Genomic DNA, 27,440 nt, shown 5'->3' on the forward strand with positions numbered 1-27,440 from the left:
TGCTGGAGGTTTTCCCCATTAAGAACTTTGGGTACCTTTGTGAAAAAATAAAATACTTTTGTGAAACAAAAAACTTGTATCTGCATAAACAATCATTAAGATAGCTCTGTTCGTTTTTGTCTTTTATTTTTTAAGCTCCACCGTAGGATGGGGGTAGACTAATTTCGTCATTCTGTTTGTAACTACTCGAAATATTCGTCTGAGACCCCATAGAGTATACATATTCTTGATCGTCGTGACATTTTATGTCGATCTAGCCATGTCCGTCCGTCCGTCCATCTGTCTGTCGAAAGCACGCTAACCTCCGAAGGACTAAAGCTAGCCGCTTGAAATTTTGCACAAATTCTTTTTATAAGTGTTGGTCGGTTGGGATTGTAAATGGGCCATATCGGTCCATGTTTTGATATAGTTGCCATATAAACCGATCTTGGCTATTGACTTCTTGAGCCTCTAGAGTGCGCAATTCTTATCCGATTGGAATAAAATTTTGCACGACGTGATTTTGTTATGATATTCAACAACTGTGCCAAGTATGGTTCAAATCGGTCTATAACTTGATATAGCTGCCATATAAACCGATCTTACTTCTTGAGCCTCTATGGAGCGCAATTCTTATCCGATTTGAATGAATTTTTGCACGAAGTATTTTATTATTTTATTTTTATATCGAACAACTGTGCCATGTATGGGTGAAATCGGTTCATAACCTGATATAGCTGCCATATAAACCGATCTGGGATCTTGATGTCTTGAGCCTCTAGAGGTCACAATTATTATCCGATTTGCCTGAAATTTTGTGCGACGGATCCTCTTATGACCATTTATTATGGTCTGAATCGGTCAATAGCCCGATACAGCTCCCATATAAATCGATCTCTCTATTTGACTTCTTGAACCCACAAAGGGAGCAAATCTTATGGGTGACCACTATAAATGATCCATTACGGATGTTGACTGAGTAAGAATTCGTACCCGACTGCTACGCAGACGATATTTTAATATTTCTAAGGGGTAGGGATACGAACGAGCTATGCAGAAGGGCGAAAGTGGTCTTGAAGATGCCACATGACTGGGTTGGACCTAGGGGTCTCATTCTAACCTAGAGAAGACTTAAATCTGCCTGTTCACAAGGCAGACAAAGGTGGGCCAATTTGACGCAGCACGTTTCCTCCATAAAACGGTTTAAATTTCTGACAAGGTCAAATGCTTAAAAGTGATCTTGGACAGGAAACAGATGTTGGGCACTATGTATCGAAATGGGTCCGTATTCTCGAAATGGGGCCTGAATCCGAATAAGGTCCACTGGCTCTGAAGGAGTGTGATTAGACCGATACCTACTTACGGAATGCGATGGAAAAAGTGCAAAGTGAAGACAACTACAACAGATTCAGAGAACATGTTGTCTTGCCATAGGCGAGCGATGAGGACCACGCCCACTAGAGCACTGGAGACTTTTCTAGATATCCGTCAACCCATTGACATACAGATTAAGTGTGAGAAAGCTACTGAAGCTATGAGGCCTAAGGCGATGGGAGAATGGATTGAGGATGGAAGCAGCTCACACCATCGCGGTATAATCGAGGCGACGATAGGAAATCTGGAAGGAAGGGAAGTGGTTTCCGATCGGATACCTGAGACGACTCTTGAGCTTGAGTGCGAGGCAATGCTGCCAGTGGCACAGTCTTGGATTGACGGAACCTTAATATTGCCATACGCGGATGGATCAAAGCTAGAGGACAAAGTGGGACTGGGGGTCTACATTGAGAACCCAGGGACAGAGATCTGTTTTAGACTGCCTGACCATTATGCGGTCCTGCAGGCGGAGATCTGGACGATCACGGAGTGCGTGAGGTGATGTGGTGCTAACGCGAGGACGTCGAGTATGAACACCTCTGCGGACAGTTAACAGGCCATAAGGGCAATAACAACCAGGACGGTAATATCACAAAGTCTTACAATAAGAGAAGAAGATAACCGCCTTCTCTGAGGATCTCACGATCCGCATCGGTTGGGTGCCAGGCCATAGCGGAGTAACGGAGATTGAGAAAGCAAACGGGTTGGCAGTGAAGGCCAGAGGACTGCCGTCAGTAGACTTGGTTAACCCGAAGCCTTTCGGGTCGACGCAGTCCGAGTTAAGGGCGTGGGCTACGAATGCGCATGTAACCCTGTGGAAAATCCTATGGGTTGATCCGGATCGTGAGAAGACGAGGCTATTACTTAAAGGTAGTAAGAAGGAGGTCAGTTAAGCTTTCGGTATCATAACGGGACACATAGGACTACGAGCTCACTTATGTAAATCGATGCGGCACGTGATAGCTTGTGTAGTGCATGGGGTGAAGATGATGAGGCGTTGGAGCATTTCCTATGTCATTGCCCAGCTATCGCGGCTAACAGATTCCGGCACTTATGTGGGTACAAAATATCAGACATGAACCAACTTAGCAGCATGGCATGGAAAAAATTAGTACTTAATGCGCACCACAAGCCAATAACTGGCTTAGGTGCATATCCATAGTGGCATGTGGCGGATTAATATCCGCTCCCTAAACTAACCCAACAAGAAGAATATCGATGAGATAACTTGTAACCGGAGATTGAGAAACCGGGTCTTTGTATTTTATTAAGGATTTTTTGTTTTTGTTAAATATTCCAAGCGTTTTATATTTTCCGCTTATTTTTGACGTATTTTCGTCCTCTAACAAACAACTTATTCTTAACAAGTAAAAGCGTGCTAAAAAAACCCTCCACCATGGATCGCTTTTGTCGAGTTCTTTTCCCGGTATCTCTTTGATAAACGGAAAGAATTACTATAATGTTTGAGCTATAATATCAAGTTATAGTCCGATTCGAACCATAATTGAAATTGAATGTTGGAGACCATTGTAGAAATCGTTGTGTAAAATTTCAGCCAATTCGAATAAAAATTGCACCCTTTAGGGGCTCAAGAAATAAAATTTATATGGGAGCTGTATCAGAGTATATACCGATTCGTTGCACAAAATTTCAACCAAATCGGATAATAATTGCGACCTCTAGATGCTCAAGAAGTCAAAAACCCAGATCGGCTTATATGGCAGCTATATCAGGTTATGGACCAAATAAAACCATATTTGGCACAGTTGTTGGAAGTCATAACAAAACACTTTTTGCAAAATTTCAGCCAAATCAGATAAGAAGTGAGCTCTCAAGTGGCTCAAGAAGTCAAAAGTCAAGATAGGTTTATATGGCAGCTACATCAAAACATGGACCGATTTGAACTATACTTTGTATAGTTGTTGTAATTCACAACAAAATATCTCATGCAAAATTTCGGCCAAATCGGATAAGAATTGCGCCCTAAAGTGGCAGCAGATGTCAAGACCCCCGATCGGTTTATATGATAGCTATATCAGGTTACGGACCAATATGGCCTATTTACAATCCCAACCGACCTACACGAATTAGAAGTATTCATGCAAAATTTCAAGCGGCTAGCTTTACTCCTTCGAAAGATAGCGTGCTTTCGCCAGACAGACGGACGGACATTGCTAGATCGACTTAAAATGACATGACGATCAAGAATATATGTATATGGTCTCAGAGAAATATTTCGAGGAGTTACAAACAGAATGACGAAATTAGTATATGGTGGAGGTTATAAAAATACTAAAATAACAAACAACTATAGAAAGTTTTTTCATTTGAATGCCCACTAATCAATGTTTCAATGTATTAGCGACAAACGTAAAGCACGAATTACTCTTTATTTTGAATTTTCTTGTCAACATTTTGAAAGTTTGACAAGCCCAAATTTTTTCGAGAAAATATCATGAAAATATTGTCTTTAAAGAAACTGTCAATATACATACATACATAATTTAAAAAAAAAATCTGCAAACTTTTATCATTAGAAAAAATTTCACTACAATTTGGTCTTAAGAAAATAAATTCGTTCAAATTTTGTTTTTAGAAAAAATTAATTAAAATCTAATATTTAGAGAAGGTTTCTTTGCAATTTTGTCTTTAAAAAAATTTGTTTACATTTTTTTTAGCACAAATATTTCTTTAGAATAATGTTTAAAAAAAATATCTATAGAAAAAAATCGTGTAAATGTGGCTTTTAGAAGGCCAGGTTAGGTTAAAGTGGCATTCTGCCATCAGACTCAATTAGACGTTTCCGTCCATTGTGATACCACAGGAACAGGGGAAGAAAGATGCCTTCTATTGGATTGCCTAAAAAGTAATTGCGGATTTTTTAAAAGAAAGTAAATGCATTTTTAATAAAACTTAGAATAAACTTTAATCAAATATATAATTGCCATTTTGTTCGATAACCTTTTGCCATCTTCCTGGCAAATTTAGTATTCCACGCTCATAGAACTTCTGGCCTTTATCTGCAAAAAACTGTACCAAGTATGATTTTATAGCCTCATCATTGGCGAAAGTTTTACCATTTAATGAGTTCTGCAAAGATCGAAATAAATGGTAGTCTGATGGTGCAAGGTTAGGGCTATATGGTGGATGCATCAAAAGTTCCCAGCCAAGCTCACTCAGTTTTTGGCGAGTGACCAAAGATGTGTGCGGTCTAGCGTTGTCCTGGTGGAATATGACACCTTTACGATTGACCAATTCTGGTCGCTTCTCCTTGATGGCTGTATTCAATTTGTCCAATTGTTGACAGTAAACATCCGTATTAATCGTTTGGTTCCTTGGAAGCAGCTCAAAATATACCACACCCTTCCAATCCCACCAAACAGACAGCATAACCTTCTTTTGGTGGGTATCAGCCTTTGAAGTGTTTTGAGCTGGTTCACCATGCTTGGACCATGATCGTTTTCGACTAACGTTGTTGTAAACAATCCATTTTTCATCTCCAGTTATGATTCGTTTTAAAAACGGATCGAATTCATTGCTTTTAAGGTGCATATCACAAGTGTTGATTCGGTTTGTTAAATGAATTTCTTTCAATACATGTGGTACCCATATTAAAATTGACGCCAAACAAACAAATGTAAACAAAATTTCGCGCACTTTTTTTCTAAAGCAAGCTTAAAGTAACAGCTGATAACTGACAGAAGAATGAATGTAACTACAGAGTCACAAGCCGTTGAAAAATTTGTCAACGCCGACTATATTACTACTATATTACCGACAATTACTTTTTGGGCAATCCAATAGTTCCTACCGTTGAACCATCCAGATCGCTTTAAAAAGTCCAATAAATTTGGAATGTTCACATCCGCTATATCAGACAAATTCTGAAAGAAATAAGAACCTAAAGTGAAACTCCTTCTGACTGCCACTACCGGCCATACACACAGATGAAGTTCTACAGTCTCTTCTTCTTTGACGTCCTCAGAGCATCGGCAAAAGTCGTTACTGGCAACCTTCAGTCTGTCAGCATGTTTTCCGATTAGACAGTGACCTGCCATGACTGACTCATTGACTGCGACGTCTGTTCTAGCCAGTGACAGCAAAGCGGTACACCTCTTCAAGTATAGACAAGGCCACACAATTTTGGAATGCTCACAGCGCCCTATTTGTGATCATCTTATCACTCGTTGCCTTCCGGCCTGATCCTGAAAACTTAGCTTACATGTCGCTAGAGGCATACCCACAGCTTCCAATTTCCTATTTATGCCAACCGTCGTTATGACATTATATTTTAGGCATTCCACCACATCCTTAATTGAAAGGATCTCCGCTTGATACACACTGCAGTGGTCGGGTAACCTTTTCGATATTTAGGGTACACCCCAAAGCCCACTTGGTCGTCTATTTTGGAACCATCCGTATAAAAGTCTATGTATCTCCTATTACCAGGAATATCGTAGCTCCAATCGGTTCCATCAGAAATAGTGGTAGGTATCGGCTCAGATGTAATCCACACTACCTGGAACATCGGACATTGTATCAAGGAAAACACAGTGTCCGTAGCCACCACATGACCAAAGTGAGAGCTCCCTTAGCTTGGCAGCAGTGGTCGCAGCAATTTGTCTAGTCACAATGTCCAGTGGCATTAAATGTAGCACTAAATTCAGTGCATCAGATGATATCGTTCTCAGTGCGGCTGTGATGCACAAACAAGCCAGCCTTTGGGTCCGGTTGAGTAGGTGTAGGTGGTGGTCTTTTAAAGCGCCGCTCACCAGACCACAACACCATGGAGCATAAAAGGGCTGCAGTATTTAAGCAGTGCATAACACGCCAATGGCTTGCAGGTGTATAGGACAAGAGTTGCGTTTCGTGCCTTTCCAAAATGTTGGATGTGATGTTCAATTTCCTGTCCAACATAACACCCGACTATTCTGCTCCTTTAGTAAATGGAACATTCTCTCCTCCCAAGGAGACAGATGCCACTGTAGGTAACTACATCTCTTGCTGAAAACAAATTCTTCTGTCCTACACGGATTTCGGTAGCCCACTTTGCTATCTTCTTTGAGCTTCCTAAAGTATATTTCTAAGAGTGGTGAGAAACCTTCCCTATCTGCAATAGCCACGTTATCAACATACGCGGCCATTTTTACACACTTTTTTCCAGAGACAATAATATATTTTTATGTTCCAAAGTAGAGGAGACAATACACCTACTTGAGGTGTTGCTGATCCATTTTTTTAAGATCTACAGATCCCAAGCCGGCCGTAATGCATATTTTAGTAAGTAAGTTATTAATAAACTTTCTTACGGTAGTGTTGACGCCAAGAAACTCCAGCTCCAGCTTATGATTGAAGTCAATGTCAAGAAATGCAACCGTTGTATATTCCTTGACAGCGAGAGAATCCTCTATGTAGCCGTGTGGGTCATGAAGGGCTCTTTCAGGGGACTTGCCCTTACTACATGCATGCTGTTTCCGAGACAGACGATCTCCAGGGATCTTTGCCTTAAGAGATATTTCGTCATACGCTTGACCACTATGTCTATATGCTCCGCAGTTTCGACTTAATTTGCAGGTCTAGAATGTGTACTGATATTAATCCCAATCCGCCTTTCTTCTGTTTAGCCGAGGAACCACTTCTGCAGTATTGTCCTCAAGGTTGAATCTAATATACCGATGATCAGAGAAGCTGTTGTCATCCAGTTGCATATCCTTCCGCTTATATGTTCCGAAAAAAGGGAACATCTAATACCTACTGCCATTTCCTGGTAATAAACGTCGGTTTATTACCATTAATACAAATCACCGGATTGCAACTTATAATACACTAGCCGAACCGGGCCCGCTCCGCTGCGCCTTCTTTACCTCTCTAATATCTTTTTAGGGTGGGGACACTTCGCCCTGAAGGCGGATATCGATTTCGTGCCATTGTAGCCTTTGACGCTGAACGCGTTCGAATCCTAGCGAGAACATCGGAAAATGCTGTGGTTATCCCCTCTAATTGTTGGCGATATTTGCAAGGTACAATGCCATGCATGGTCATTTAAAAAATTTTCCCCAAAGAGGTGTCGCGCTGCGGGGCCCCGTTCGGACGCGGCTATAAAAAAGGTCCCTTATCATTGAGTTTAAACTTGAATCGGAAAGCACTCATTGATGTGTGAGAATTTGCTCCTTCTCGGTTCCTGATGGTAATGTTCTTCCTTAGGGTAATGTTCCCATTAGGGGAGGGATGGCACCTCAGACATTTCGACTCTAATATGGATATCAAATTCGTGCTGCACTTCCAAAGCCCTTTAATTTGAACCCCATATTGCAATGGCCGGTAAATATGAACCGTTTGGAGGGTGTTTTGAGGCTGGGGCGGCCACCGGCACTTTGCCCTGAAAAAATACATCAAATTCGTTCTTTATCCCCAACGGAAATGAAATTCAGTTTAGGGGGTGCTGTAGGGCGTAACCCAAAACACATGGCTCCAAAATTGGATATCAAATTAGTTTTCTACTCTCAAATACCTTTTATTTGAGTCCTATTATGCCCACTTGGGGGTATTTGGGGGTGGGCGACCTCCCATTACTTGGACCTAATGTTTCATGCCATATTAGTAATTTACTGCCTAATACTGTTCATTTGAGTCCCATATTGACATGAACTTCGAAAATATCTATTTAAGGGTGCCCGCTGGGTACCTGGACCCAAATTTTAATACCATATTCGTTTTATGGTCTCCAATACCTTTCATTTGATACCTTCATTGTGCCCATCTGACCACTTTCGGATATGGGTGGCATTTCTAGGGTAAGGGGGAGGGTCCGCCTCCTCCCGATATCTAAAAATGATATAGCCTATGTTTCCTTCCAGACAAACGTACACAATCTATGAAGTTTTAAGAAAATCGGTTCAGCCAAGCATCATGTAGTCATAATGGGTCTAATGGACCTCGATCTGATTTTGTATGCCAGAGTCGAAATCTACTCCCGAATACCTTTCATTTGAGTCCCACATTGAAATGAACATCCAATATGTCTGTCTGGGGGATTTTTGGGGTTGGGGCGAACCGACTTAGACTCAGATTTTAATACCATATTCGTATTCTACTCTCCTATACCTTTTATTTGATACCTATATTGCCCCGATCGGTCCACTTTTGATTTTGGGTTGTGTTTTTAGTAAAGGGTGATTTTTTTGAGGTTAGGATTTTCATGCATTAGTATTTGACAGATCACGTGGGATTTCAGACATGGTGTCAAAGAGAAAGATGCTCAGTATGCTTTGACATTTCATCATGAATAGACTTACTAACGAGCAACGCTTGCAAATCATTGAATTTTATTAAAAAAATCAGTGTTCGGTTCGAAATGTGTTCAAATTTTGACAAATTTTGTTCAGCGATGAGGCTCATTTCTGGTTGAATGGCTACGTAAATAAGCAAAATTGCCGCATTTGGAGTGAAGAGCAACCAGAAGCCGTTCAAGAACTGCCCATGCATCCCGAAAAATGCACTGTTTGGTGTGGTTTGTACGCTGGTGGAATCATTGGACCGTATTTTTTCAAAGATGCTGTTGGACGCAACGTTACGGTGAATGAACACATTTCGAACCGAACACTGATTTTGGTAATAAAATTCAATGATTTGCAAGCGTTGCTCGTTAGTAAGTCTATTCATGATGAAATGTCAAAGCATACTGAGCATCTTTCTCTTTGACACCATGTCTGAAATCCCACGTGATCTGTCAAATACTAATGCATGAAAATCCTAACCTCAAAAAAATCACCCTATATAAGGGGGAGCGTCCGTCCCCCTTCAGATACCGAAAAATTATATAGCCTATGTTTAGTTCCAGACCAACCTACACAATATGCGAAAATTTCGAGAAAATCGGTTTTGCCGTTGCCCATATATCCGTCCCATATATATGTGCCCTTTTTTGGGGTTTTTGTGGGGTGGGGTGACCCCTTACACTTCGACACGAATATGTATGCCAGATTCTTTATCTACTCCCGCATACTTTTCATTTTATACCCATATTGTCCTTGTTGTCGGTCCACTTTTGATTTTGGGTGGTGTTTTTGGGGTAACGATGGCGGGTCCGCCCCATTCCGTTATCAATAAATTATAAAGCCTTTCATATTGTCATGATAGTCAAATAAACCTATTTTAAGGGGTTTTGGGGCTGGGGCGGTCCCCAGGTGCTAGAATCCAACTTTTGTTATGAAATTTGTACTCTACTCTTGAATACCTTTCATTTGAATCCCATTTTGTCCCCATTGGTCCACTTTTATTTTTGGGTAGTACTTCTGGGGTAAGGGGGAGGGTCCGCCCCCTCCCGATATCAAAAAATTATATAGCCTTTGTTTCCTTCCAGACCAACCTACACAATATGTGAAAATATCAAGGTTCAGCCGTTTTTGAGTCTATACGGAACAAACAAAACAAGTAAAAGCGTGCTAAGTTCGGCCGGGCCGAATCTTATATACCCTCCACCATGGATCGCATTTGTCGAGTTCTTTTCCCGGCATCTCTTCTTAGGCAAAAAAACGATATAAGAAAAGATTTGCTCTGCTATTAGAGCGATATCAAGATATGGTCCGGTTCGGACCAAAATTAAATTATATGTTGGAGACCTGTATAAAATTTCAGCCAATTCGAATAAGAATTGCGCCCTTTGTGGGCTCAAGAAGTAAAATAGAGAGATCGATTTATATGGGAGCTGTATCAGCCAATAGACCGATTCAGACCATAATAAACAAGTATGTTAATGGTCATGAGAGAATCCGTCGTACAAAATTTCAGGCAAATCGGATAATGATTGCGACCTCAACAGACTCAAGAAGTCAAGATCCCAGATCGGTTTATATGGCAGCTATATCAGGTTATGAACCGACTTGTACTTTATTTGACATAGTTGTTGAAAGTAACAATAAAAAACGTCTTGCGTTTCAGCCAAATCGGACAGAAATTGAGCCCTCTAGAAGCTCAAGAAGTCAAGTCCCCAGATCTGTTTATATGACAGCTATATCAGGTTATAAACCGATTTGACCCATATTTGGCACAGTTGTTGGATATCATAACAAAACACGTCATGCTAAATTTCATCCCAATCGGATAAGAATTGCGCACTCTAGAGGCTCAAGAAGTCAAGATCCTAGATCGGTTTATATGGCAGCTATATCAAAACATGGACCGATATGGCCCATTTACAATACCAACTGACCTACTCTAATAAGAAGTATATGTGCAAAATTTCAAGCGGCTAGCTTTACTCCTTCGGAAGTTAGCGTGCTTTCGACAGACAGACGGACGGACGGACATGGCTAGATCGACATAAAATTTCACGACGATCAAGAATATATATACTTTATGGGGTCTCAGACGAATATTTCGAGTAGTTACAATCAGAATGACGAAATTATTATACCCCCATCTTATGGTGGAGGGTATAAAAACCGACAAACAAACAAACACAATTTGAAGTTTATATATAAGATTCGAAAAGCAGCTCACCCCTTTCGTTTACATCCAAACATTCCCATATCTGGTGATGTGCATAAGCTTCACTTCCTACATTGTGGCTTTTTTTCCCCGCAGGAGCGTTTTCAACCAGCAACTTAAGGCTTGAAGGTGACATCACTGAATCGTGTGCCATATATGGGAAAACCAGCCAGTAATGAAACTTATTTTTTTCAAGGCTGGCTACTACTGAATCGTCAGTGCAGACTACTCTTTGCAAGATTACAGGCTCAGTGTCTCCCACTCCCCCTACCCTTGAGTAGTTTCAATCACGAAATTATTAGTCCACGAAACACTCCTCCACACATCCATTGTTCCTGGATAAGAACCATGCCAAATTCCCCTGCCATCAGGAGGACCTTTAGTGCCGCCGAAGCCGCCTTATAATGGTGGAAACTTATCTGCAGAAGCCTGACCATAGTCAGGATTCAGAACTTCCACCACTGTTGCGTTAGCCTCGTCTTCTGAGTCCGCCAGCAGTTTATCCTCACAAGATTCGTTCGATTTTGTTATGATGAGTTTCCGTATGCATCCAGGGGCAGGTGAGAAAGTAGTGGAGCCACTCTTCCTCAGGTCACCGGACACTTGTGGTGTGGACTATTCCTCCTTAAATGCTTCACCAGCTGCTGCAGTCGAAGTACCTTTTGAGTTCTGTGCTTCCTCGGTGGCGCTCACCTTTAGCCCAATCCAACTGGATAACCCACCCACACTGGTCTAGTCGGATCCCGTTTCTACGCCTTCTTCACCTGTTCCGGGTACTTCCAGTATCCTGTAATCCTCCAGACTTTAGAGATGGGATCTATAGTTCCTCAGACAAGTGTTCAGCAATAACTGCCGAGCTTCAACTTGTTGAATTCGTAGGACACCCGAATATATTGGGTTGCCCAAAAAGTAATTGTCGGTAATATAGTAGTAATATAGTCGGCGTTGACAAATTTTTTCAACGGCTTGTGACTCTGTAATTACATTCTTTCTTCTGTCAGTTATCAGCTGTTACTTTTAGCTTGCTTTAGAAAAAAAGTGCGCGAAATTTTGTTTACATTTGTTTGTTTGGCGTCAATTTTAATATCGGTACCACATGTATTGAAAGAAATTCATTTAACAAACCGAATCAACGCTTGTGATATGCACCTTAAACGCAATGAATCCGATACTTTTTTAAAACGAATCATAACTGGAGATGAAAAATGGATTGTTTACAACAACGTTAGTCGAAAACGATCATGGTCCAAGCATGGTGAACCAGCTCAAAACACTTCAAAGGCTGATATCCACCAAAAGAAGGTTATGCTGTCTGTTTGGTGGGATTGGATGGGTGTGGTATATTTTGAGCTGCTTCCAAGGAACCAAACGATTAATTCGGATGTTTACGGTCAAGAATTGGACAAATTGAATACAGCCATCAAGGAGAAGCGACCAGAATTGGTCAATCGTAAAGGTGTCATATTCCACCAGGACAACGCTAGACCGCACACATCTTTGGTCACTCGCCAAAAACTGAGTGAGCTTTGCTGGGAGCTTTTGATGCATCCACCATATAGCCTTAACCTTGCACCATCAGACTACCATTTATTTCGATCTTTGCAGAACTCCTTAAATGGTAAAACTTTCGGCAATGATGAGGCTATAAAATCGCACTTGGTTCAGTTTTTTGCAGATAAAGGCCAGAAGTTCTATGAGCGTGGAATACTAAATTTGCCAGGAAGATCGAACAAAATGGCAATTATATATTTGATTAAAGTTCATTCTAAGTTTAAAAATGCATTTACTTTCTTTAAAAAAAATTCGCAATTACTTTTTGGCCAACCCAATAGTACGAATACTGCATGTCACCGGTCGCCTCATCCTCATCTACCAACCCTCCAGTCGGTGGTTGAAAGATTGGGATTACAGTCGTCCCCTAGTCTCTCAAATATGGATTCAGGATCTGAGGGAATCCTTAGCATCCAAGCGTGTGATATTGGTTGTGAAAGAATATCTTCCTTCTTGACTAAATCCAGTACTTCGCCTGGCCAGATCTCGCAAATTTCCACATCTGAATTGAGTATTAATTCATGAAGGCAGTAAGTTTATATCGGCCCCGATACCAACCTGCATCGTCACAGACTGGATGCCCAGGTAATTCCGGAGTATACAGATTATAGTCCATTGACCATCCTATTCCAATCGTTCGTAGGTATGCAGCCCTGTTCTTCTCCCTTGGTGACAACTGCCATCATCAAACTGTCCCTAGCGACATTGGTAAAGGTTCTTGGACCCATCTTACTATTGTTCGCCCTAGTTCTTTTCATGGGATTCCTCCACGTGACCGCAGCCTGACCGCAGGCTGACTGCGGCGCAGTTTCCGAATCTGACGTGTAGTCTTTAGATTAGCCTGTGCGGGAAATCCCCGAGCCCAATTTAGCGAATGTCTCTCTATTAGTAAAAGAAAAGCATAAAAAATCTTTGAAAATAATTAAGCAAAATGTAGTGTCGCAAAATGCATTGAGCAGGCAAAAACAATTTTATTTTATTGGCTTTATAAAATAATTTCGAGGTTGTTTTTTTTCACTGAAATGCAGTCTTTAGAAAAAAATCATTAAAATTTTGTCTTTAGAAAAATTTTTATTAAAATTTTGGGAAAAATTGCAATGAAATTTTCTCTTTAAAGAAATAATTTGTCTTTAATATTAATAATAATAACTTACGCCGAATTATAAAAATTTTGTTTTTAGGAAAGATTGTGATGAAGTTTTTTCATTAAAAAAATGTGTTTTGGAAAAAAATTAATCAAAATTTTTTTACTTAAACAAGTAAAAGCGTGCTAAGTTCAACCGGGCCGAATCTTATATACCATCCACCATGGATCGCATTTGTCGAGTTCGTTTCCCGGTGTGTCTTTTTAGGCAAACATTTGATAAACGGAAAGAATTACTATAATGTTGGAGCTATAATATCAGGTTATAGTTCGAGTCGGACCACAATTGAATGTTGGAGACCAAAGTAGAAGTCGTTGTGTAAAATTTCAGCCAAATCGGATAATAATTGCGACCTCTAGATGTCCAGAAGTCAATAACTCAGGTTATGGACCAATTAAAACCATATTTGGCATGGTTGTTGGAAGTCATAACAAAACAATTCTTGCAAAATTTCAGCCAAATCAGATCAGAATTGCGCTCTCTAGTGGCTCAAGAAGTCAAGATTCAAGATAGGTTTTTATGGCAGCTATATCAGGTTATGGACCGATTTGAACCACACTTAACACGTTGTTTCAGCCAAATCGGATAAGAATTGCGCCCTCTAGTGACTCAAGGAAGTCAAGATCCAGGAACGGTTTATAGGGCAGCTATATCAAAACATGGACTGATATGGCCCATTTACAATCCCAACCGACCTACACAAATAAGAAGTATTCGTACATTGCTAGATCGACTTAAAATAACATGACGATCAAGAAGTATACTCCCATGACGTGACGAAATAAGTATACCCCCATCCTATGGTGGAGGGTTAAACAAATATTTTTAAGATGTTCGTGATCTGTTCAAAATGTTGTCACTGCAGTATATTATATATATAAAATTTTGTCAATTCAAAAATTTTAGTAAAATTTAGTGTTAAGAATAAATTAAATTTATTTTTTTTAATAGAAAAAATAATTTTTTGATGGCTACGTCCCTGATGGCAGCTATATCTAAATCTAAAGCGATTGCTATGAAATTCGCCAGTAATGTCGTGAGTCAAGACCAAAACCCCTCCTGCTAATTTGCGAGAGAATCGGTTAGCAAAAAATTGAAATATCTAAATCTGAACCGATTTCGACGAAACTGTATTGATTTTGTGGAAGTCGTCAAAGAAGGCGTTGGACAAAATTTTGGGAAGATTGGTGAATAAATGCGCATGCAATTGCACTAGAAGTAAAAATCAGGCGATATAGATAAATGGCGGCCACGTCTAAATCTTAAACGGTTTCCATGAAGTTCACCAGCAATATTAAGATTCATAAGAAAACCCTTCCTACCAAATTTCGTGAGAATCGGTTAACAAATGACTATTTTATTGCATTATTACTGCAAATCAGACGAACATATGTATGAGAGCTTTATCTAAATCTGAATCGATTTGAATTTCAGTAGGCTTCGTCTCTAGGCAGAAAAACATAACTGTACCAAATTTGAAGACGATCACATGAAAATTGCGACCTGTACTTTGTATACAAATTAACATGGACAGACAGACAGGCAGGCTGATGGGCATAGCTAAATTCGGAAAGTTATTCTGAATCGGCATGCTTATCAACGAGTCTATCTCTCTTCCTTCTGGGTGTTACAAACAAATGCACTAAGTTATCATACCCTGTACCACAGTGGTGGTGTAGGATATATACAGCGACTTAAAAACGATTTCATATCGTTTATTCCCAATAATAAGCAATCATCAATGGTTTTGTTTACATGTTAGATGGAAATATATTCTGCTCGATTTCTTACTCAATAAAATCTATCACTTTATTGAAAAACCTAGTCTGCAGTACTTAGAAACCAACGGACATGTGTTAGTTAATAGCTAAATCGGATAGAACAAAAACCCCCAATGAAATGAGTCCTAACGAACTATGAATGAAAAGAAATAAGTCCCAACATAAAAAATGAAATAAAACCTAAAAAAGTAAAATAATTCTAAAGGCAAAAATTTGGTATTTCCAAAGGTTTGTGACTTATTTTTATACCCTCCACCATAAGATGGGGGGTATACTATTATCGTCATTCTGTTTGTAACTACTCGAAATATTCGTCTGAGACCCCATAAAGTATATATATTCTTGATCGTCACGACATTTTATGTCGATCTAGCCATGTCCGTCCGTCTGTCCGTCCGTCCGTCTGTCTGTCGAAAGCACGCTAACTTCCGAAGGAGTAAAGCTAGCCGCTTGAAATTTTGCACAAATACTTTTTATTAGTGTAGGTCGGTTGGTATTGTAAATGGGCCATATCGGTACATGTTTTGATATAGCTGCCATATAAACGGATCTTGGGTCTTGACTTCTTGAGCCTCTAGAGTGCGCAATTCTTATCCGATTGGGATGAAATTTTGCACGACGTGTTTTGTTATGATATCCAACAACTGTGCCAAGTATGGTTCAAATCGGTTAATAACCTGATATAGCTGCCATATAAACCGATCTGGGATCTTGACTTCTTGAGCCTCTAGAGGTCGCAATTATTATCCGATTTGCCTGAAATTATGTACTACGGATCCTCTCATGACCATTAACATAGGTGATTATTATGATCTAAATCGGTCTATAGCCCGATACATCTCCCATATAAATCGATCTCTCTATTTTACTTCTTGAGCCCCCAAAGGGCGCAATTCTTATTCGAATTGGCTGACATTTTACACAGGTCTCCAACATGTAATAATATAATAATAGCAGAGCAAATCTTTTCTTATATCCTTTTTTGCCTAAGAAGAGATGCCGGGAGAAGAACTCGGCAAATGCGATCCATGGTGGAGGGTATATAAGATTCGGCCCGGCCGAACTTAGCACGCTTTTACTTGTTCCTTCTAGAGTCAAAATATTTCATTTTTGACCTTAAAATTATAAAACAACTTTGGATTAATTTCACTGCGCAATAAGCCACAAAACTTATGGAATTTTTTTGATGATTATTTCACTTTTTCTTTGGGGGTTTATTTCGTATAGCCAGCTAAATCACTCCCTTTCAAGGTAATATAATTAAAGAATAAATATTTGTATTTAATTTCCTAGAATGTATACACTGAGTTAAGGGTCCATAATGTTGTATAGCACTCCCAAATATTTCTGCAATCAAGTCCGAAGTTATGCCGCCACATATTCTTGTTAGGCTAGGGGAGTTCTCTTCCACATATTTAACCAATATTTGCTTATTGTTTCATACAATCAATTTTTTGCTTTCCAAAAATCAATTTTTGTAACCTTAACATGTGCGAACAAATATTTATTTACATTTCTTATTTAATCTCGCAGCCTTAACACACAGCAAACATCGTACCGAGAAGTTGAAAACCAACTGTTGCCTCATCGATTTCATTAGAATTTTGGTCGGACATAGCATCCATTTTCTTAACATATTCGTCAATCTCCTTTTCCAACTCTTCGCTATTGTAGCTGTTGAAAAGCTCATCAATCTTCTTGGCTTCTTCGGGAGCGTCTTCTTTTTCATACTTTTCTACAATTCCAGCGAATTTTTCAAGTAAATCTGAAGATTTTTGGAAGCAGAGACCCTTTTTTTCTTTGTATTCGTTAAAGCCTTCAAGGTATTCCTGTAATTCTTGTCTGTATGGGGCGTAGTTATCGGATTTAGGTACTTCTTTAAGCACAGATGTTACAAGAGGTCCAGTGACTCCCGCTAATCGCTTCATCAAAGCAAGAGTCGATTCCAAACCATCAGCAGCAGTGTCTCTTCGAAATCGTTCAAGTACTCCAGCCAAGGATACCTTGCATGTAAGTTGATGGAGATATTTTTTTAAAAACTAAAAAAAAAAACATAAATTTACCTGGCACAGCATAGCGGTAGACAGTACTACGATAGCGAATTTCATGATTATAGGGTAATGTACTTAGGAAACAATCTTTAAGTGTGTACTAGTCCATCTGTTCATTATTCCACGAATTTATAGACGAGTATGCGGCGAATTCGGAATACCACAACAAAACATTCTCTTAACAATATTTTGACAATATACATAGAAACTATCGTCTTCAAAATGCGAAAAGAATCGTAATCAGCAAACAAGTGGCCCGCACGCGACCTAATTGAGATTATTTTGAAAATAAAGATTCGTCGGCTATCGTTAAAACATAAAAGTAAATATTAACAAATATAAGTGTCATCTTTGGCCGGGCAGAACTTTGGGTACCCATCATGTTGATTTTTTTATTGAGTCAAATGGACGGGTGAATGAGGTTTCTAAGGTAAAATGAGGTTAACTTTTAATCACTCAAATTGCTTTATATGAAGAATGTATTTATTTATGATGCGATCTGTGTCGTATTTGGTGTTTAATTTGGAATATCACAAAGCACATTTTAATAAAATCGGATCAACGTTGTGGCTTCTTTTATTACTTTTGATGAACATCCTTACGTCGGGAATGAGCAGACATATATCCGCGAAAAAGCACAATGGAAGTATCGATAGAACATCTGACATTTCTATTATTCTCAAAGAAAACAACAACTCTGGACACGGTCCAGAAATTCCAGGACGTTTTGGAAGCTCCTGCTCATATATTTGAGTTATATATGAGCCTGTTGTAGGTAGTATATCGTAGGTATTAAGGAGACCAAAAGGTGTGAAGTACTTCTTACACCACATCAATGAATGATTCTTTGGGTGCTTCTTTCGACACTTCAAAAACATGCAATAACCAATGGGCAAAGCTTCTGATTTTTCAACATCCATATCGTCGATAGACATAGATGATCGTAATGGAAAACCGAATCGTTAGTGTATTAAATAACAGAACAACCCGTTGCAACGTCTTACGTGCATTAAAATATACTCTGTTCATTCGAACCCACTGAGAAATGGCCAGCAAGTCCTTGGGAAGTGTTTCGCTCATAATCCGCCCATTGTCTTTAATCTCGCAAAAACTCTGCCTATGATCGAAAGAATATGAATGACGGAGGTTGCTGTCATCTGCAAATGAGTAGAATGAACTCTTTGTCTGATCCAATAGAGCGTCAATGAAAATAAGAAAAGGAGAAAGCTCAGAACCTAGTGACATTTCTACATTCAATTTATATTCATCGGATGAAAACCCATATAAAACAACTCGTATAGTATTCATCGGATGAAACCCCATCTACAACAACTCGTATAGTACACTACCCCAAAAAGCTTGATATAAATCGAGCGAAATTATTACCGAAACCAAAAGCGACAAGTTTTGGTAGTAGTGCAAACTCTATCAAATGCCTTGGAGATATCAAATCCCACAATCTTACTCTCACCAAACTGGTAGATAGAGAGACCGCAGCGCTCAGACTAAAATGCCATCAGGTCTACCCTGAAGTGATTTTTCCCGAAACCATAATGAAGGTGCTGAGAAAGCTATTGGGCTCTAAAGCTAGTGGCGAAGAACACTAAGAGTCGACATGCCATCAGGGCCGAAGACTAATTTATGTCGATATTCGGAAGAACCCTTTTGACTTCTCGTGTTCGAAAATACAACTGAGCAGGGACGTAGCCAGGATTTTTTTTTTTTTGTGGCAGCCCCATATCAGAATTATAAAACAACAATACGTAAGTGGACGCGCAAGATTTGGTAAAGTTAGGTTGAAAAGAGGGCGCTAAAAATAATCCGCCCGATGCCACTATGGACAAGCACTTAAGCCAGTGATCGGCTTGTTGTGCGCTATAAAAAATAACCTCGTAGACGCGATAACATTCGTAAAATGAGAATTTCTATACGTTCTGGATCGTAGGGAATGATTGAATACTTACCGACAAAAAGGAATTTCCTGCAGACATATCAGTAGATTAGCTTCATCAACCGGGTCAGTAAATATTTGGTCATCTTAAACTAGAGCTGGGATAGCTGACGAGTTGGCATTAACTCTTGTTAAAAATGACTTCCCTTCGGAGAAGCAATAACTAACTCGCCTAAGTACTCTGGCACACGAAGTTCTTTCTTGCCTGTTTGTGCAGCCATCCATTACTGGAATTTTTATTCAAACGCCAATTTCAAAAGGCTTTTTCTTTTGATCTGACAGCATCAACGCATGCCTGGTTAACCCTCATCGGCTCCTAGTCATAAATAAAAAAAACGGTTCGGCTGAAAAACCTTGTATTTTTCAAAGTAGAATAATTTTTCCGAAAAAAACAATTTGGGGAATACTAATTTCGCCATTCCGTTTGTAGGTTAGGTTTAAGTGGCAGTCTGCCATCAGACTCACTTAGACATTTTCGTCTATTGTGATACCTTCCAGTTCCTACCGTTGAACAATCCAGATCGCTTTAAAAAGTCCAACAACTTGCGAACTTAATCAGACAGGTTCTTAAAGAAATGAGAACCTAAAGTGGAATTCCTTCTATCAGCCAGAGCGAGACACACATACAAAAGTTGTTCTGTAGTCTCTTCTTCTTCAATGCCCTCGAGCTTCTGCAAAAGTCGTTACTGGAAACCTTCAGTCTGTTAGCATGTTTACCGACAGTGACCTGTCATGACGGGCGCAATTATTGAGACGCCAATTATAGCAAAGCAGTATACTACTTCAAGTCAGATTAGGGCAGCAAAATTTTGGAATGCTCACAGCCCCCTCTTTGTGACCGTCTATAATTCGTTGACTTTCGGGCCTGATCCTGAAAACTTATCTTAAATGTGAAATCTGCGACAGTCAAGGGCGGTTTTTGTGTTCAGAAATACGTTCTCCAGGGATGTAGTGGCTGCTGTCTGAGAATTGCACCACTACCTTAATTGCAAGGATCTACGGTTGATACACACTGCAGTGGTCGAGCAGTCTTTTCGATATGACCAGTTCTAGATCTTTATAGTACACCCAAATGTCCACCTTCTCGTTTAGTTTTGAACCATCCGTTTAGAAATCTATGTAACTTCTATTACCAGGGATATCGTTGTTTCAATCCGTTCTATCAGGAATAGTAGTACAGTACTTTTTGTCAAAAAGAGGCTCAGGCAGGGTATAATCCATACTGCCTGGAACATCGGACATTGTATCAAGGATAACACAATGTCCGTAGCCGCCACATGACCAATGAGAAAGCTCCTCTTGCCTCACGGCAGTGGTCGCAGCAATTTGTCTAGCCACAAAATCAAGAATAATGAGGTGTTGCATTAAATTCAGTGCGTCAGATGGTGTCGTCCTCAGTGCGGCTGTGATGCACAGACAAACTATCCTTTAGATTGAACAGTAAGTGGTGTTTTAAAGCGCCGTCCACCAGATCACAACTCCATATAGCACTATAGGTTGGACAACTGCAGTATACACCCAGTATGTTTTAAACACCGAACTTTTGCCAATGGCTCTCTTGCACTTATATAGAGTAAGAGTCGTGATAAGGTTTTCCTGCTTTCGGAATGAAAATGACCTTTGTGTCCCTCCATCCCGCAGGTATATATGACATGCTGATACAGCCCGAGTATATCTCCCTAAGCGAAGGAACCAGTCTATCAGACACCACTTGTTATTCAACTGTTGGTACGTCAAAGGATTTTCGGCTCAGATACAATTTTCTCATAACCTACGACGAATGCATACCAGTGACAACCTCTTTTGGCGCTACGTTGTCCGCTAGAGAATTTCCCGGGAATGTGTATCAGGAGTAGTTCTATTGATTCCTCACTTGACATCGTCCATACATTCTCTGAATTCTGAATATACCCCACCTCAATAGGTCTCGCGGACAGAGTCTTCTGTAGCCTAGAGGCCTCTGTTGTATCCTCCACGGAGCTGCAGAATTCTACCCAGGATTTGTTCTGAACTTTTCTCAGCTCGCCCTTTTATTTTCTTAGCTCAGCCTTATAGATGCCCCTACCGTGTGGTGCTCTTGTGGTTTTCGCCCGGTTGAAGAGTTTTCTGCAGTCCTTCCATAGACCAATAAACTCTGAGGTCCACCATGGCGGTCGCTGTTTGCCCCTTTTGCACTTGGACATACTGACACAAGGGAGTCTTTCAGGACCTTCGTGATCCGCTTGACCTCCGAAGTTTCCACTTCCTTTCTGGTCTAGAAGGGATAGACGTCCAGAATTTGTGCCGATATCTATCCCATTCCACCTTTCTTCTGCATTATCTGGTGATGTGCATTAACATATCTTCCTACAATGAGGCTCTTCTTCCCTGCAGAAACGATTTCAACGAGCAACTTAACGCTTGAAGGCGGCATCTCTGAATGCCATATATAGAAGAAAAACATTTAGACTACTCTTTGGAAGAATACAGGCTCTATGCCTCCCATTCCCCGTACCCTTGAGTAGATTAAATCCCGGAATTCTTAGTTCACGAACCATTCCCCCAAACACATATGGTTCTTGTTCAAGAACCATAGTTGGCATCAGGAGGGCCTTTAGAACCTCCAAAGTGGCATTACAATTATGGAGATTTATCTGGAGAAACCGGACCATAGTCAGGATTCAGAACTTCCACCACTGTTGCGTTAGAATCGTCTTCTGATTCCGCATAATGAGTTTCCGCACGCTTCCAGGGGCAGGTGAGAAAACTGTGGAACCATTCTTCTGCATTTTAAATTCAAGCCAAAGATTAGCAAACTTAATTTAAAGATGATCAATTTTTAAAGATATTCTTTTTGGTGATAAATATTTTCACATAAAGAAGCTTTTATTTTATGTTAAAAAATCCTTAACTTTGCCTCTTGTTATTAAAGACCAAAATCTAAAATGAAGGTCAAAATATCGTTGAAAGTTAGGAAATTGACCTTGGGACAAGAGAAGATAGAACAGTGGTTAAAGACGCAAAATAGCCTCACAAATAGGAGCGTCTTTAAATGTTAAATTTTTTCAGGTAAGTGGCTAACTTTAAAAATAGAAATAAAAAAAAGTAATTGGACAGTCACGTGTGAAGTCAAAATTTTAAACTGATGGTTATGTCCGTTTGTAAACACGAAAATAAAGATACCGTCTTCATTTAAAAGTTTTGGTCTTTTGGCTCCTTTCCATTGCTAGAATCCTACGTTTAAAGAAAAATCTTAAATTTTGGGACAACTTTCTTTTCAGTGTATCGTTATATGATGGATTTGGCAAACATGCACCAATTTTTATGGACTTTGGCGGAGGTGTTCAGAAGGGTGCATATACAATAAGAGCAATATCTAAATTTTACAGATAGAAATATAGGCGCCCCGGCAGCCGAAACGGTAGCATGCTCCAATTACCAGAGGTCGATGGTTCGACTTGACTTGAAATTGTCCGAGTCTGTAAAAGACATACACTCTACCCTAACCCAGATGAAATATGTCTGATATATAGTGGACTAGCTGACCAGGACCCGCTCCGCTGCGCATTCTTTTACTTCATATGGAACAAAATTTTCCCTGGAATATTTATTTTCGACATTTAGAGAGCTTTTAGTGAAATGCCATGCTACGAAAATAGTATATCGCTTGACTAACAGTTTAACAATACAAGTGCCTTTATCTGAATCCTATATGATGTTTATTGGCCTACGCATTTAAATTTGGATGTAAGGTGTACTCCATTCTTAAAATACTTTATTTCAGCCCGATATTTTCATGATATCTGGCTTAGGGGTGTTTTCGGGAGTGAGGTGGTCCCGCAGACACTTAGCCTTGAAAAAATATCAGCATCGAGCCCTTCTTTCAAAAACCAGTTATTTAAACTCCATATTGCCATTGGTTTAGGGGAGTTTACACGATGAGGCGTCCCCCAAACACACGGCCCCAAAATAGGTTATCAAATTCGTTTTCTAATCTCAAATACCTTTCATTTGAGCCACTTAATGGAATGGTCGATAAAGTTTACCCTTTGGGGGGTGTTTTGGGGAAGTGGTGATGCTCAAATACATGGTCCTACATTTGGATATCAAATTCGTATTCTACTCCCAAATACCTTAATTTGAGCCTCATATTCCGATGATCAGTAAACAATTGCTGTTTGTGGGGTATTTTGAAAAAGAGGTAGACCCCCAGAAAATTGGTCCCGAAAGTGGGTATCAATTCTGGTTCTACCTCCCAATACCATTAAGCTCCACATTGACGTGGTCGGGAAATATGCCCGATTCAGGGGTGTGTTGGGGATTGGGGTGGTCCTCCAAACACTTAGCCCGGAAAATATGTCAGCAACGTGTTCTATTCTCATATATCCATAAATCATTTATTTAAACCCCATATTGACATCGGTTTCTTATGCGATTTGGCTAAATATTATTTTAATGACTTCTCCTATGACCTTCCACATACATGCCAAATATGGTCTGAATGGGTCCATCACCTGATATAGCTCCCATATGAACCGATCTCTCTATTTTAATTCTTAAGCTACTATGGGGCTACATTCTAATCCAATTTAAGCTGACATTTTGGTCTCCAACAGCCAAACCAAGCATGTTCCGAATTGGTTAATAACCTGAAAAAGCTCCAATAGCTTTGCAATTTCTATCCATTATCCTTTGTTTGCCTATATAGAGATATCGGGCAAAAAAATGACAAATGAGATCCAAGAGCCGAACTTTTCCCGCTCTTACTTGTTGTCACTCGATTCGTTCGCCAAGTCATTGAAAACAGCTATTTTCCTTTTATAAAATCAGCTGTTTTCAATGACTTGGCGAACGAATCGAGTCACAAAACGAATCGAGTGTGCTCATCGGCATGCCACTTAAGCTCGACTAGAAAAAGGGGACTTCGTATCTTTCAGCTAAATTTGCAATCAAACCAGCTCCACTGAGCTTTCGCTTTCAAGATGTGGAAAAATGTCACCTCTGTAACGTAACCTACTCTCCAACAGCTCTGATTCTATGTACGTTCGTTGAGCCTTCCCCTGCAACAGTTTAACACAAACTTGGATATTCGAACTCACTAAATAAATTTTTATCTATGGCAAAGATAGCCACATAGACTACATCAATTATCTTTCTTAGGGTGGAAAATTTGCAAAAAAAATAATACAGCAAATAACCGCAACGAAATTCCTAAACTTTATTTTACGGACCGATAGGTTGCCATAAAAAAGTTAAATGCTGCATGATCAATTTTTACCACTCTGCTCTCTCTCTGTTCGTAGCGGCGTCTCCATTCAATTGACAGAATTTGCAAACAGAATAGATGACGCTTATTTAAATGTTAGTGCTGCCATCGATAAGGGAAAGGATAGACTTTAATACCCAAAATGTTAACAAAATAAGTTTTCCGTTCCATGTCGCCCTGGATGCTTGCGCAATCCCATATAAACTACTGAGAATTTCACATTTCTCCCATCTGTTAGAGCTTTTTTGAACATATGTTATGAATCTATATTTGTCTTTGCTGCTAGCCGCTTGGAGCGGCTATAACATTGATCATCATGTATTAGTTGTCTATAACTGACTATATGGCTACCTGTTGAATAGTCATAATTTAGCCTTTTTAAATAAAATCAAATTGCCATATTAAACGATATTCAGTGGTAGAGAACTAATTTGCCGGTTTTTATATTAGGTGCGGTGGCGACAGTTCTTAGTAATTAAGCCATGTAAAATTTTTGAACATGAAAGTATTGCCCAGCAGCACGTTGTTTGGACTTATCTAGGAAAAGAAGGCTCCTTGTTGATGAGCTAAAAATGGCGGCCACCTTGACTTAAGGTTTGCAACTGAACGTCATAACTTTGGGGGTACGGCGGCAGTGTCCTGTTAGGTCATTATAATTAAACAACTGTTTCGAGGTGAGGTGGTCCGCTAGATATATGAGCAGAATAAAGATATCATATTCGCAGTCCACAACCTTATACTTTGAACTTAACCCCATATTGTCATAATTGGTGCACACAGCTTTTTCTTGGGGGACGCCTCACTCCATCTGCCACTTGAGCACAAATTTGAATGACGCACTCCACTTAAAAATATCTATCACTTGATCTCCCATTGTTTTAATGGGTAGGTAAAGCACCACCTAGATTCTTGGACAAAAAAGTTTAATGTCATATTCGTAATCTGCTACCAAATGCTTTTAATTTGAGGCTCATCTAGCTAGGATAGAATTAAATTTCCATTTGAAGGTGGAGAGACCCCCAATTACTTGGACCTCATATTTTATGTCATATTCGTAGTCTATTCCCAAATACCTTTCATTTGAGTCCCATATTGATATTTATCTTCAATATGTTTGTTTGGGGGAGTTTTTGGGGTTGGACGACCCTCGCATATTTCATCCCAATTTTTATTACCATATTCGTATTCTACTCCCCAGTACCTTTCATTTGATACCCATATTGTTCTTATTGGTCCACTTTTGATTTTAGGTGGTATTTTTGGGGTAACGGTCCGCCCCCTACCCAAATACCCTTCATTTGAGTCTCATATTATCATTTTCGTCCATTACACTTATTTTAGGGGGTTCTAGGGTCGGGGAGGCCCCCCAGTTACTTGGATCCAATTTTTAATATGAAATTCGTAGTCTGCTCTTCAATACCTTTCATTTGAATCCCATATTGTTTGGATCGGTTCACTTTTCCGCCCCTACCAATATCAATAAATTATATAGCCTATTGCTCCATCCGGACCACTCCCCACAATCTGTGAAATTTGAAAGAAATCGATTCAGCCGTTTTTGAGTCTATAGGGAACAAACAAATTTACAAACCCACAAACAAACAAACATACGATAAAAGTACATGTTTTGCGATAAATTCTTGCAAAAATTTGTAGCAAATATAAATTTTTTAACGCTGCCAATACCTTTCATTTTTGATGTAAAAAATGTTATTCGAGGTTTCAACTAATTTGTTTCACCCTCCACCATAGGATGGGGGTATACTAATTTCGTCATTCTGTTTGTGACTATTCGAAATATTCGTTTTAGAGCCCATAAAGTATATATATATTCTTGATCGTCATAAAATTCTAAGTCGATATTGCCATCTCCGTCCGTCTGTCTGTCCAAAGCACGCTAACTTTCGAAGGAGTGAAGCTATCCGCTTGAAATTTTCCAGGAATACTTCATATTAGTGTAGGTCGGTTGGGATTGTAAATGGGCCATATTGGTCCATGTGTTAATATAGCTGCCATATAAGCCGATCCTTGGTCTGGACTTCTTAAGCCTCTAGAGGGCGCAATTCTCGTCCGATTTGACTAAAAATTTCACACGGTGTTTTGGTATTACTTCCAACATCTGTGTTAAGTGTGGTTAAAATCGGTCCATAACCTGATATAGCTGTCATATAAACCGATCTGAGGTCTTGACTTCTTCAGCCTGTTTAGGGCGCAACTCTAATCAGATTTGGCTGAAATTTTGCACGACGTGTATTGTTATGACTTCCAACAACTGCGCTAAGTATGGCGCAAATCGCTTCATAACCTGGTATAGCTGCCATATAAACCGATTTGGGATATTGATTTCTTGAGCCTCTAGAGGGCGCAATTCTCATCCTATTTGGCACAAATTTTGTACAACGGCTTCTCTCATGACCTTCAACATACGTGTCTAATATGGTCTGAATCGGTCTATAGCTTTATACAGCTCCCGTATAAACCGATCTCCCGATTTTGCTTCTTGAGCCCCTACAAGGCGCAATTCTTATCCCAATGGACTGGAATATTACACAATGACTTCTGCAATGTTTAGCATTCAATTCATTTATGGTCCGAATCGGACTATAACTTGATATAGCTGCAATAACATAACAGTTCTTATTCATTATTTGTTGTTTGCCTAAAAAGAGATACCGCACAAAGAACTCGACAAATACGAGTCATGATGGAGAGTATATAAGATTCGGCCCGGCCAAACTAAGCGCACTCTTATTTGTTAATTTTAAAATAGATTGTGCACATTGGAAAGGCTACCAAGTTCAATTTAATGTTGCAACACAATTCTAACTCAAATTGTTACTAATTACTTATACCTATGGCGAAACTTTAAAAATT

General features: G+C 39.6%; 1 protein-coding gene across 1 annotated transcript; it reads right to left on the bottom strand.

The window, feature by feature from the left end:
* Positions 1–13,147: 13,147 nt before the first annotated feature.
* Positions 13,148–17,467, bottom strand: LOC106081640 (uncharacterized). Its single transcript, XM_059367490.1, has 3 exons — positions 17,383–17,467; positions 16,878–17,322; positions 13,148–13,275 (listed from the first exon to the last, which is right to left on the bottom strand). The coding sequence occupies exons 1-3, from the start codon at positions 17,425–17,427 to the stop codon at positions 13,148–13,150; spliced, it is 618 nt and encodes a 205-aa protein (XP_059223473.1). The 5' UTR covers positions 17,428–17,467.
* Positions 17,468–27,440: the final 9,973 nt, after the last annotated feature.

The sequence above is a fragment of the Stomoxys calcitrans genome, chromosome 1 (assembly GCF_963082655.1).
Source record: "Stomoxys calcitrans chromosome 1, idStoCalc2.1, whole genome shotgun sequence".
NCBI classification, from domain to species: domain Eukaryota; kingdom Metazoa; phylum Arthropoda; class Insecta; order Diptera; family Muscidae; genus Stomoxys; species Stomoxys calcitrans.

Bases quoted from the DNA above. Each gene is read 5' to 3' on its own strand.
- LOC106081640 (XM_059367490.1), bottom strand. From the start codon at position 17,427: ATGAAATTCGCTATCGTAGTACTGTCTACCGCTATGCTGTGCCAG. The intron at 17,323-17,382 runs GTAAATTTATGT...CTTACATGCAAG, and splicing joins CTACCGCTATGCTGTGCCAG to GTATCCTTGGCTGGAGTACT. The intron at 13,276-16,877 runs GTACGATGTTTG...TTTTACTAATAG, and splicing joins AGTTGGTTTTCAACTTCTCG to AGAGACATTCGCTAAATTGG.